Source organism: Nematolebias whitei, chromosome 20 (genome assembly GCF_014905685.2).
Source record: "Nematolebias whitei isolate Nwh7 chromosome 20, NemWhi1, whole genome shotgun sequence".
Taxonomy (NCBI): domain Eukaryota; kingdom Metazoa; phylum Chordata; class Actinopteri; order Cyprinodontiformes; family Rivulidae; genus Nematolebias; species Nematolebias whitei.
In genome coordinates this window covers 28,836,402-28,850,104 of record NC_056517.1, presented here as the reverse complement: position 1 = coordinate 28,850,104, position 13,703 = coordinate 28,836,402, and the positions used below count along the sequence as shown (strand labels likewise).

The 13,703-nt window shown below is 38.9% G+C and overlaps 1 protein-coding gene across 1 annotated transcript; it reads right to left on the bottom strand.

Annotated features, from left to right (window-relative positions):
- Positions 1-1,842: 1,842 nt before the first annotated feature.
- Positions 1,843-13,217, bottom strand: LOC119426392 (xin actin-binding repeat-containing protein 1). The gene is made up of 7 exons (XM_037693956.1): positions 13,029-13,217; positions 12,857-12,944; positions 12,407-12,763; positions 11,215-11,290; positions 8,038-8,183; positions 6,947-6,994; positions 1,843-6,581 (listed from the first exon to the last, which is right to left on the bottom strand). Exons 1-7 carry the CDS (start codon positions 13,154-13,156, stop codon positions 2,127-2,129), a joined length of 5,298 nt encoding a protein of 1,765 aa, XP_037549884.1. The 5' UTR covers positions 13,157-13,217; the 3' UTR covers positions 1,843-2,126.
- Positions 13,218-13,703: the final 486 nt, after the last annotated feature.

Below are 13,703 nucleotides of genomic sequence, written 5' to 3'. Positions count from 1 at the left end.
CTACACCCCCCTGAACATAAGAGGATCTGCGGTGGAAGTGGTCTCCAGCTACAAGTACTTGGGTGTACACATGAATGACAACCTCAGCTGGAGCAACAACACCACCAGCCTGATCAAGAAAGCTCATCAGAGACTCTACTTCCTCAGACGGCTGAGGCGAGCTGGTCTGGGAAGCTCAGTCCTCACCTCCTTCTACAGGTGTGCAGTGGAGAGCATCCTGTGCTCGAGCATCAATGTGTGGCATGGAGGCTGCACAGCTGCAGAAAGAAAAGCTTTGCAGAGAGTGGTGAAGGCTGCACAGAAATCTGTTGGAATCAGTCTCCCCACCATCACAGACATCTACACCTCCAGATGCAGGAAGAGGGCCACCTGCATCATGAAGGACCCCACCCACCCAGCACACACACTTTTTGCCCCACTCCCCTCAGGAAGGAGGTTAAGGAGCATTAAGTGTAGAACCACTAGACTGAGGAACAGCTTCTACCCTGAGGCTGTTAGACTCTTGAATCTCTAACTAGAATAATCACTGTGAAAATCTGTTTCATGTTGCTGCTGATCTGTTTCAATGTTGATGTGTTCATGCGTGCACATCTGCTCACAGACTCATGTTCATGTTTGTGGTGATGTTCAATGTTTTATGTTATGAGTGCTTAGTGTAAATTTAGTTGATGTTTTTCTTAGTTCATATCTTAGATGTTATTACTGTTTTTCTTATACATTTTATTGTTGGATGTAACTGGGACCCTGTGTACATAATTTCGCTCCACCACATGTACCACATGAGGTGCGAATGACAATAAAGAAACTCTGACTCTGACTCTGACTGACTGATATATATATATATATATATATATATATATATATATAAAATAATAATAATAATTATTATTTACCTAAAGCAGGAAGAAACATTTGCAGCTAATTCATATTTTAAATATTTGTTCATTTTTTTTGTCAATTTTTGAATTTTAATATGCATGCCTAAAATATTACAACAAATATACCTGTAGGTTCCAGTTTTACATCTAACACAACATTTTATAACAAATATTATCTGCTATTTGGACTAAAACAAAGTTAGACGTTAAAATAAAAATTCATTTAAAAAGTCACATGGAAAGTAATAGAATAGGTAAAAGGTCGTTTGTTGAAACCTATGATGGAGATTTTTCATGAATATTTTAATATCCCACCTTAATCTTTTCTTGCACTTTTTACAGCAGAAGCACACTTTGTGGAAAATGTATTTGTCTGCTGCAATTTTTTCCATCTGATAAACTGGCTTCAGACAGGCTGAGCACATCTCTCGACAGGCTGGTTGAAACTGATGAGACAAACGAGACTGAGTTTAAGTCAAACAAATACTTTTTTTTTTTCTGTGAAAATAATGAATTACAAATATTTTTTGAGAGGAAAATAATTTCCCAAAATTTCAAAAATGAATTCAACACAACCTTAAATAAATATATTTGAAGTATTCATGCTCAAAAATCCAGGTAAAAAAATCAAACAATGTTCAGTCAGGTCATCTGGATGGTTTCTTTTTTATTTTTGCTGAGACGTTTCATTCTTCATCCAAAGGACTTCCTCAATCCAAGAAGCCACCAAACAAAACTGATTCCCACAAACAGCATACTCCATAGTGGGAAAAACAGTTTGCTGGTGCTACAATGGTCTCTGGGGCCCACCCTCTCCTCCGGGGCCCGCCCTCTCCTCCGGGGCCCACCCTCTCCCTCATCAACTCCTCTGATAGTCATGCCAAAGTGGTTCAAAACACCAAAGTTCATGCTCAATAATCCAGGTATAAAATCCAACAATGTTCATGGTCATCTGGAAAGTTTCTTTTTTTTTTTTTTGCTGAGACGTTTCATCCTTCATCGACTTCCTCAGTCTAAGAGCCACCAAAATAAAGTACACCAGAAAACAGATAAAATGGACAAGAACATCTAAAAGTAATAAGAAACTTGATGACAAACAACCAAAGAAGCTAGCTCAGTGTCATAAAAGTAAATCTTCATACATGGCAGTGTATAGGAACATCCAACCCTTGTGTATTTATGAACCTATGGACATGTGGAGACCTGACATGTTCATGGATTGGACACAGTTTCCCATCTTGTTGCAGATTATGGCTCAGTCGGGAGGATCGTGGAGGTTTTCGATGTATAAACCTTGTTACCAAACTCATTGGTCCTCTCATAGTTTTCCATCACTGCTTTTGTTTCAATGACATTCCCTTCACTGTCAGTTTGCACCGCCGTCACACTGAGCTCTCGGTTGACATTTTGCGGACCGTATGATTGTTCTTCCCCATCTTTTCTGGGGTCTGTTTCTTTTCTCTGAGCGGGGCTGTTGCATATCAGCGTCTTTGTTGCTCGATATCTTTCCTCCTGCTTTGAACCTGTCTGACCCTTCATTGACATTTCAGGAGGCACCGTTTTATCCATCTCTCCAGCTGCTGACTGAACGGAGAAACATCCAGGTGAAGACGGAGGACTTTGTTTTGTAAAGGGTGTTGCAGTGCTTGCGTATTGTGCAGTTTGTGCATTTGGGTTTGTTCGGATGATGAAACTTTGCTGTGCTTCTTGTGACTTCATTCTGCTGGAGCTGAGACCAATTTCGCCAACATTGCCAGAAGAACAAGGTCCTTGGACATGTCCTAAAGACTCTTTGAAAAGACTAGATAAATCTGCAATATCTGAGTCTGATTTCAGAGCAGACACAGAACAAAGTGCCTTCTTAATGGCAACCTCTATGTCCTTAAGTCTGGCTAAAGTTTGCTCCTTTAGGTTTATGATTTCCTCACTAGCGCGGGCAAGATCTCCATAAACATGTTCCATCGAGGACATGCTTTCTGTTCTTTCTACTGGTAACTGCTCTGGTTTTTCATTATTTTCTGGTCTGACTCTTTTCTGTTTTTTGCTGTCAGAGCTGACAACCCAATCAGGGACATTCTCAAACGCTCTCCTCAGAGACTTCACGTCAACGCCGCTTGTATCCTGTTCAATTTCTTCAACTCGGCTGAGAATAGTCTGCAGTTGCTCTTGCTTTCGCAAGTTGTCAAAAATTTCCATGGCCGTCGTTATGTTCCCTCTCATGATTTCATCCATGTGCACAGAAAGTCGCAGTCTGCATTCGTCCTCGGTCTCTGTTTGTCCTTTCTTTTCCCTCATCTTGACTTGGCTTTGAACCGTTTTTTGATCCACTTGTGCTGAAACAGGTGGATCTCTAGAGGTGCCTCCTGGAAGACCTTTTGGCTCTTTGTTGTCAAAGTGGGCAACTTTTTTTCTTTTTGGTTTTACTGGGGCAGTCTTACCTAAAGAAAGCTTTTTACCTTCAAATGCATGACGTGCTTCATGAAAGTTTACATGGGTTTCATCAGTTTCGTTTATGTCTTTTCCTGATGTGCATTGTGGAAGGTTTTCCTTTCCCGTGGCACTTCTCTCCAGCTGTTTATTGCTAATGATTTTATCTGTTTCATCAGTTTTGAAGGCTTCAGTTGAAACTTGAACTTCATTCTTCACTTCTGATTTTTGGAACACCAGTGTGTTGTTACCTGAAACCTCGTTAGTGTGGTGATCTGTCACCATATTGGTTGATGTGAACAGGTGTTGCTTTTTGTCAGTTGTGGATGATTGGTGATCTTGGGGAACTGTTTCCTTGGTTCTTACAGTACTACTTTGGGCTGCCTCTGGGTTCCTTGTGACTGCCAGCAGATCATCTCCTTGTTTTCTCTTCAGATGTTCAGGCTTGAGTGGAAGAGGTGGCTTTGGACCAGTGGGCCGTATGCTTTTCTGTGAAACAGAACCTGTAGTGGACTTAGGCATTGTTCCAGTCACTTCTTGATTTGGTGGGACTTGAGTTGATTTTTGTTCTTCCACCGGGCAAATCTCTTTAGTATTTGGGTTTTTGTCACTTTGTGACATTCTTTGAGGAGATTTGGAAGAATTTTTGTATATCATAGCAGCTTTAAAATCTCCTCTTGCGACATTGATATTGGACTTTTCCAAGGAATTCAAAGCTGCTTGAAGTTTACCCTGAAAAACGACTTTCTCTTCTTCTGGTGCAGGTGATTTTTCTGAACTAGATAAAGAAACGACAGTAGATTGAACATGTAGTTTCTGATCAGTTTCTGCATATTCTTGACTCTTCTTGCTGCGTATCTCGGTAGTCTTTATTTTCTCTGGATTGTCGTCTTCAGGGCATCGGTCTGTGTTAGTGTGTTTGTCTAACTCATGTCCCAAGGCAACATCTGAAACTAATGGGATATTCAAACTAATGTTATTGCATGATTCCATTTGTGGGTCCATATCTTCTTGAGGCAATCTCTTACCTGCTGTTTTAGTGGGTTTTTCCAAAGATTCTTCCATACAGGTTTTTTCTGTATTCTGCGACAAGCGATGAAACAATTTGGCCTCTTTTGTGACCTGTAGGTTTTGGATTGCAGCTCGGCAGTCAGAAACATTATCAGTGTCATCTAATACTGCTGCCACTTCATCTTGGTGAACACTGTCATCATGAGCATGTGATACATGTTTTTTAGCTTCTTGATCTTCGTTCTCCTTAAAGGTGTTATTAGTTGGTTGTTGATGGTAGAATGCCTCAATATTGCATTCTGATTTTTTGGATGATGTATTAGAAATACTGGTAGATGGAGTACAGCTGGCCAGGATGGGACTTCTATCTTCATTGAACATGTTTTTAAGTCTCTGTACGCTCATTGGAACATACTCTGGGTCATCATCTTGAGCCAGATTGCTTCTTTGTTCATGAAGAGAGTCGTCATTCTGTTCCAAGACTGCTTGGTTTGGGGAAAGCTCATTCATTTGAACTGCTGGTTCATCATCTTGAAGAGTTTTTAAACACTCCAGGTCACCTTTTTCAATACAGCTAGTGAAGAGTTTTACATTTACCTTCACGTTTGGCCTGATTGACCCTGAACTGGTTTGGTCTACTGTGGTTTCTTGAGGGCTCCTTGCGGTTGATGCTGTGAGACGTGTTCTTGTTTCTTTATCATTTGTCATGCAGTCTCTTTCTGTTTCAGTATAATCTGCACTTTTTGGAGGGCTGTAACTTTTCACTTCTTCTCCATCCAGGTACTTGTAGAGGGAATAAACAATGACTTCAGCACAGTTGTTGGCATGTTCTTGAATGATCACTCCTTTCCTCAGAGAGTTGTCTTGATTGAGAATATCCTCAACAAGCTGAACCACATTGGCAGTTTTGAACTCAGTGTTTTTCTTTGGGTTTACCTGACGATGGTGAACCAGAACATCCACCATGGTGGCTTCCATAGCCCCTTTACTATCCTCCTTTAGGTAAGTGATCTGTGGTTTTAAGTTTACACGTGGTAGCAACTGGAGAATGAAGTTTTGAGCACCACCTTGAGCCACTTCATCATAGTTTATCTCAGGTCCACGCTCTGATAATGTGAATTTAGCCTTTTTAGCAATCATTGTCTCGTTAACTTCAATAATTGACCCCGCTGATTGAATAGCTTTTACTTGATAGAGAAAAGTCAGAGTTTCCTTAATAATTTCCACCATCATCTCAAGTTCATCCCTGTTCTGATGCCTAATTTTGTCAAAAGGCATTGATTCAAACAGATGGGTTCTGTCCTTTACATTGGCTATTAAACAGTCCTCACCTGCTGCACTTTTTTCATTATGAGTTTCTGATGTGTGCCCATATGAATGCTCCTGTTCAATGTTTGTGGAAATGAAAGGGTTATTTTGGAAAAGAGATGCACTTGTTTTTATTATTTCACCGTGACTTTCTGAATCTGAACTTGTGAACTTGTCCTCAAAGAGGGCCTCATCGCTATGAAAGCCTCTACCAGAAAAGTCTGCTTCAGTTCTTTGACTGACATGACCACATGGCTTTTGATGTTTTTCTTCAAAATTGGTGTTTGTATTTCTGTTAATGTCATGTACATTTTCTCTCAAGGTTGTTTCAGACAGTTTGTCATATTTTTGGACTGTCTTTCTCTCGTTAGAAACATTTCCTTGAATTTTATTTACATTTGTCCCGGACTGACTCTCAAATATACTCCTGGCGGCTTTAACGTCTACTCTTGTCACCTCTTCTTCTGTCTCTTTGTAAAAACTGAGCCTTAAATCAAGAGAATTGTCATTCTCCATGACGTCAGTAACACTTTCAACAAGAGGTTCCTCCTTTGACCTTTCAGAAATAGTCGGTGTTTTACTACAATCACATCTTCCCACTGCTCCCTGTGCCATATGGATCTTTGGGGTATAAGGTGACACACTGGAGCCTCGGTTCTCAAATATCAAGCGTCTTGAAAGGACCTCACCCTCATATCCAGTTGTATCGTCAACTGTCGCCCTTTCTGAGCTCAAAACATCAGCAAACTCTTTGTCCACATCATCCAGTGTCTTCAGCTCTGGGTGAGTGTGCTTCAGGAGCCTTCTCAGCTCATTCTTCTGCCTCTGCTGGTACATTTGTTTAGAAAGTTGGCATTGCTGAAGAGGATCTCCAGAAAGATCTTCTAGTCCTGTTTCATGTGTCTCTGGTTGAAGTGAAGGAAGGTCGTCCATCTTCTGTTGGGAGTCTTCTTCCATCTTAGAAGAACAAAGTAATGCGCTTACTATTTCCACTCTTTTAAACAGGAATTAACCAGCCAGTGAAAGGCATGCTCCAGAATTGGCAAACAGGTGAATGAAAGTCATGTTATCACTCAGAACTGCTGCAAATCCATGTCCGATGTAAGTAGGTTGGGTGAAGTCCAGAAGCAAAAAAGCTAATGCAATCACGGAACTGGTTAAACATTTAGTTCTCACAACAAAACACCCATTTGGTTTTAGTGAGACATGAAACAACTCTGAGGTAGAGGTTAAAGCAATTAAAGCAATCCAAACCACATTTGCATGGATTACTTTCACCAACCGCACCGTGATGCAAATAATCTGACGATGCACTGCTTTACCTTGGTGAGTTTCGCCTTATTCTCAAATTCCTGTGTCTGATCTTGCTCCTGAATGTGGGGACAAACAAACAAACAAACAAACAACAAAAACACGTATCAGGTTCATATTAGATAAACATGCTGCTCTGGCTGCCAGACTTTTTAGCAAATTATGTGTTTTGCAAAACAGCGCTTTCTTCATGGTTTCTATATTTAGAAATTTTATTTAATTATGACCTGAAAATTTTCTTCAAGCCTTTATTTTTTTTATAATAACTTGTCTAACTTGATCATGTAATATGTTAACTATGGGATCTGTTTAACATAAAAAATAGAGTTTAAAATTAATTTTATATCTCAGGGATTTCCAACTAAATTGCTCAGTTACTGAAAAGCCAAGAGCTCAGGCAGTTATTCCCATTAAGTAAGGTTGTTTTATATTTTAAAATCTAGTTTTATTTCAAAACGAACCCATCGGTGGGCCGAACTGAGCTCACCCATGGGCCTGATTTGGCCCCCGGGCCGCCAGTTGAATAGTCAATATGTTGTTTTGTTTTTACATGTTATACAGGTTTATTATTTGAAAATATATTTGCTTTGTTTGGCCATAAATGTTCTGACATGTCATGTCTAAAATTATGTTTTAGAACTGATAAGTGTTTCACTGTATCACAAGATTTCCATGTAACTTTGTACAAATTGTGTTTTTCTTGATAAGCTGCTCAAAAAAATCTAAAAATAATGGGAGGTTTGAATCGAGACTTTTGCACAGTAATGTATCTCCTTCCCTGTCTAACTGTATCTATAGTTTACTTTAAATAAATGTATAACATTTTGGTTATAAGATCGGTCTTTTAAAGTCAATTCAGTTCAATATAACTTTATTGTCCATGACATTTGATGAAATGGAGAATTGTTTTTGACGTCTGGCTCATAAAAAAACAACACAAGTTAAAAATGCCATAAAAACTTTAAAAAGCTTTGCTAACTCAATTAAAAATGTTCTAAAACACTCACACTTTAAAGACACTGATGTTCATGCAGTGCTTTGACCCTTAAGACAGTCTTTCCAGAAGAGGGGACAACAAACAATTATAAAAACTGATGTTTACCATCTTGGAAATCCTGTTTGTGGAGTCCTGAGTCACCACTTTCGACATGTAGAGAGCAGACATGGCTTTGACCGACACAGACAGGATCTCTTTGGTTTGGATGAAAGCGCTGTCTCTAAAGTCTGCAACTGTCCTCCTCCTTTCTTCTGCAGAAACATCCAAACACAAACTGTATCTTGTACCAGGTAAAAACTGTACCGGTACTCAAACATTGAGTGATGATTCCTGCTGAGTGAAATCTGTTTAAACCAACGTTCAGTGTTTATAAGTAATTAGTGACACCTAACAGCTGTCATGTGGCGGAGTTATAAATGTCGACTTGTGGTGGAGCAGGACAGACACCTGACTCCGCTCACGCACATACTGAGAGTTTCAGGACCCGTGAGTCACTGAAGCTGCAGCCGAGTGCAGAGGAGCACAAAGTAAACATCTAGCATGATTGTAGAAGTGCACACGCAGTGGTAAATCAGTGGTGAGATGCACGAGTCGTTTGATCTTAGATAGATGTGTTGCATTTTAAAGCACTAAGGTACGGTGACCCTGAAGTGTAAATGAACAACATTTGAAAAAACAGAATTCCATTAAGCCAAAGTGGAAGTGGCTGGAATCACATTTGGAAAAAAATTGAATTACATTTGAAAAAACGAGATTACATTAAACCAAACCACCTCAGGGCCACTGTAGTTTTATGTTAATGAAGGAGTAATAAAAAAAAATAATAATAACACTAATCCCCAACCACCTCTTCTGATTTGGCTTTATGTAATTCCATTTTTTTCAATTTCCAAATGTGATTCCGGCCACTTCCGCTTCAGACACTTCCACTTTGGTCACTTCCACTTTGGCTACTTCCACTTTGGCTTAATGTAATAGCGTTTTTTTGTGTGGTTTTTTTTTTTCAAATGTAATTCTGTTTTTGTTTTGTTTTTTTCCCAAATGTGATTCCGGTTACTTCCGCTTCAGAAACTTCCGCTTCAGCCACTTTCACTTTGGCCACTTTTGCTTTGGTTTAATGTAATTCCATTTGTTCAAATGTAACTCAGATTTTTCAAATGTAATTCCATTTTTTTTCTTCTTCTTCAAATACTGTGTATTTGTTGCGTTTATTCAAATGTAATTCTGTATTTTCAAATGTTCATTTACACCTCAGGGCCACCGTACTAAGGCGTTATACATTTATAAAGCATAAAATGTGTTTATGCTTTTTTGTCACGTTAACTTGTTATTACATGAGGGAGTTGTCAGGATAAAGTGATGTAAGATAAAATGACAGCGACTAAACAAATGTCAAATTTCACATCTAATTAAAGTTTAAAATAATTAGTCAGCTTGTCTTTAGAGATGAGTCAGAATGTTGGGTAGATTAACAAAAAAACACATATATACTTTTGTTTCCCCCCCAAGAAGTTGAAGATTTATTTCAAGCAGTCACAATTTCTTAAATTACTGGAGAATATGTTAAATAATGAACTGTAAAGGGATTTAAACAGGTCACATTATTTATAATAAAATAAACATTAAAGTTCAAAGTGATACTGTTTTCATCCATCAATCCATCCATCCATTATCTTTAATATTTACATAAAATTATCATTAACTCCTTCCTTTTTCGGGTCAGGGGGGGTCACTGGTGCCCATGTCCAGCCATCACTGTGTGAGAGACGGGGGACATCCTGGACAGGTCTCCAGTCCATCCCAGGGACACATAGAGACAAACAACCATTCTCTCTCTTACTCACACCTAGGGACAATTTAGAGTTACCAATCAGCCTAACATGCATGTTTTTGGTCTGTGGCAGGAAACCGGAGTACCCGGAGAAAACTCACACATGCACGGAGAGAACATGCAAACTCCACCCAGAAAGGTCACGAACTGGGATTTGAACCGGCAACCTTATCGCTGAAAGGCGGCTAATAAACGAATTAATCAAAATCACTGACATTTTTAATTAAGCTAAAATAGGTCAAACATTTACTCAGAATTTTGACTTGAAATTTTTAAACAGTTGTTAAAAATGAAAATAATGTCAGTAGAACAAAAATATATATTTTTCTTTAGATTTAGAATAGCATGTTAGATTTTAGTGTTCAGCATTTTGTGCATTAATCCTAATGTTTTTATTTATTTACTATTATTTATGAGTAGATATTCATCATTTTGAGTCAAAATATACTCACAGAAGATGATCAGTTCCTGATTCTTCAAACTCTTTCTTCTCTGTTTCTTGAAAATCTGTGTCAAATGAGTTAATTTGCCTGTTTGGTGTGACTCCTGCCATAACGCTTCTGCCTCGCTCGGGAGCTTTTTGTTTCTGTCTCGGACACAGCTGACCCTCCCAGCGCCCTCGTGCTTATTCAGGACTTGTAGTGTGGCAGCTATTTCTGTCCCGCTCTGAAGTGACCCTCTGACCCACACCAGGTGGAGTCAATCACAGCTCTTTGCAAAGTCAAAGTGTGGAGATATATCTTTTTTTTTTTTTTATTTATATATAAATATCATCCACAGCTTTGAACTTTATTCATTTATTGAAATCTATAATGAGTTTTATTACGGTTCATAGAGTCAAAATTTTTATTTTAGTTGAGGGAATGATGCCAGGGGCGGCACGGTGGCGCAGTTGGTGCTGTTGCCTCTCGGTGAGAAGGTCGCCGGATCAAATCCCGACCGGGGACATTTTTGGGTGGAGTTTGCATGTTCTCTCCGTGCATGTCTCCAGTTTCCTCCCACAGACCAAAAACGTGCATGTTAGGCTGATTACTAACTCTAAATTGTCCTTAGGTGTGAGTGAGAGTGGATGGTTGTTTGTCTCAGGATGGATGGATGGATGGATGGATGGATGGATGGATGGATGGATGGATGGATGGAACGCTGCCAGAACCAGTTTCCTTATTACCCTGCTGCCTGGTTGTGTGTTGTATTTCTCGGCCTTATCAAATGGATTTTGACCCGATTGTGTCTCCATTTGTTCACGTTTTCATTTTGTAACTTGTTCATGAGTTTTTTTTGTTTATTTTCATTGCCAGACAGAATTCCCTCCTCAAACTGTACAGATGTTTAAATCTAACTCCTGCTGACAACTAATCAAGAAGATCTGTATAAATGTACATTTCTTGTGTTTCATTACAGACAGTTCACATTGTTAAACTGGGAATAAAACATTTTTTTGTGTAACTCACCGGCTTCAGACTCTGCTAGCTTTTCAAAATCAATACCCGCTACTGTCTTCCTCTTCTCCATCTGGTTCTGGTTCAACTGGAGAGAAAAATAATAAGTTATCAGCAAGTAAACCCCAAATTAGCCTTTCATTATAGAGTTTGTGTCACTGATTTTTCTTTGTTTCATAAATGTTCTGATGAACTTTATGAACGTTTTCTAAAAATGCATAAACACAACCACATTTTCTGTCCGTCTGGAGCTTTAAAATGTCCAGGAGGTTTGTATGATTGTAAATAAATACAATATAGCCTACAGGCTGGGTTTTTCTTGTAGCACTTATTGCTGTTTGCAGAAATAATTCAAAATCAACTTCACCAAAGATTATTGAGCTTAATAAATCTTAGAGCTTTATTTCAATTTAAGTTTTTATTTGTGCATTGTAAGCACAGGAAGAGTTGCATTTGCATCAGAAAAGCGACGCATCATATGCATAAATAATGAAAATGTGTCTGTAAAAAATAAGTTTCTGCATTCTTCAACCCACATTTTGAATTACCATATTTTTCGGACTATAAGGCGCATTAAGAGAAACAAGTTCATTATGACATATTTTTGAGCGCCGTGTACCACATAAAATTGGTTCAAGATCAATAAGCACAACCAGAATTAATACATAAGGTGCACCGGATTATAATGCTCACTGTTGATTTTTGAGAAAATTAAAGGATTTTAAGTGCGCCTTATAGTCTAAAATATACGGCAAATGGGTCGTAAAGGAGGAAACAAATTAAATTAAAACTTGAAATTTGCATAAATGTGATACTTATTACGCTCTACATTGTCCAAACTTATTTTTTTTATTATGCTTAAAATTAGATATAGCCCACTTTAATGTTAGTTTCTAGTTTTAAATATTGTATTTAACGTGTGAAATAAGTAAAGATATCCACCTAAGCTTTGGAAAAACATATAATTTGAATCGTGTTTGTTCGAGCGCTTCGGATGTTTTCAGTCCATTAAATGAATAACGGCCATTTAATGGTTGATAACATCCGAAACGGGTGTTTTATGTGGTTATTGTGAATGATTTGAATAATTTTTGACTTATCTGACTGTTTTGTTTCGATTAATGCGCCTTATAGTCCAAGAAATACGGTATATAAAAACAAAACTCATTGATTGTTATTGTATTTAAAAAGTGATTTTATTTACCTTTTGGTTCACATAATCCTCCTTCGCCTCCTTTTTAGCCTTGTTTCCAGCAGGTATTTTCTGCTCCTCTGCAGCTTTCTGCACATACACAGCCTCTCCATTCATCATAGGCATGTCTGCGGTGGGACTTAATGTTACTTTAGCAGTTTTAAAGCTGCTCTTGACTTTCCTCTGTGCTGGTGGGTCGGCCTCAAACACAGCTTTAAGGGCCTCTATGGACGCTGTGCTGGTTTGAAGGCTGCCCATAGATTTACTGCGGGGCAAACTGCTTTTGGCTTGAGTTTGGTCCCTCTCTTTGCTTCTCCTCATCAGGGACTCCAGGTGAGTCTCTGGAACTTGCAGAGGAGAGGAAGTCTTCTGGAAAGGATGCACACAGGGAAAATTGCGTGCAGCCAAATTGATTATTATTATTTTTTTTCAAATATACAAACGCACGAGCAACAGAGTTACCTCATCTAACCCTTCCTTTGTCTTTTTGTCTTCTGTTTCTCCTGGAGCTGATTGGCGGATTGTGTTTTTTTTCACAGTGGTTTGATACCTACATACACAAATTTACCAGAACAGATTTACTGCAGTATTTAAATACAAGTTTAAAGACGGCGGGAAACAATGTTTCTCATACCTGGCGACTAACTGGGACACCGAAGCTGTCTTATCTCGTAGTCCTGCATCCATCCAGGTGGGCTTGTCACATGACGACGGGATGCTCTTCAGTGACTGGGTGCGCCTCAGGGCCCTGTCCCACTCCATGGTCACCTCACAGCTGGACAAAGCTTCCAAAGAACATCAGCCAGTAAACAGAATAAATAAACATTTGCTGCAGTTTAGCTGTTAAAGCTTATTCAAGATCGTTTTAGCACCTTGTTTTTTTTGTTTGTCTACTAATCCCTGAACTCATGAGAGGATGTGATGCTGTTCAACAACAGTGCAAGGGATTAAAGTTGCAGTTAAGCTTTGAGGAACTAAAAGTTATTTTCAGCAGAATCGTTACCTTACAGATGCGTCTGCTCCCTGCGATGATAACCAGAGACCGTTCCGCTGCATCACAAGCCCTGCACATGATGTCAGGCGTTAAGGAGCAAAGTCCATTTTTATTACCTCGAACTGTCTGAATTGGTCTGTGATTGGTGAGCAACACAATACTTTATAAAATATCTAACACAGAGTTCTCCTGACAGCATGTATAATACTCAGTTTAACAAGTCAGAAAGCATATTTTCTGATTATTCCCTCATTTAGTGCCATAACAAGTGTATTTTATCATTATTTTTGGAAGTTCTGAGGAACTCGTTTTGCT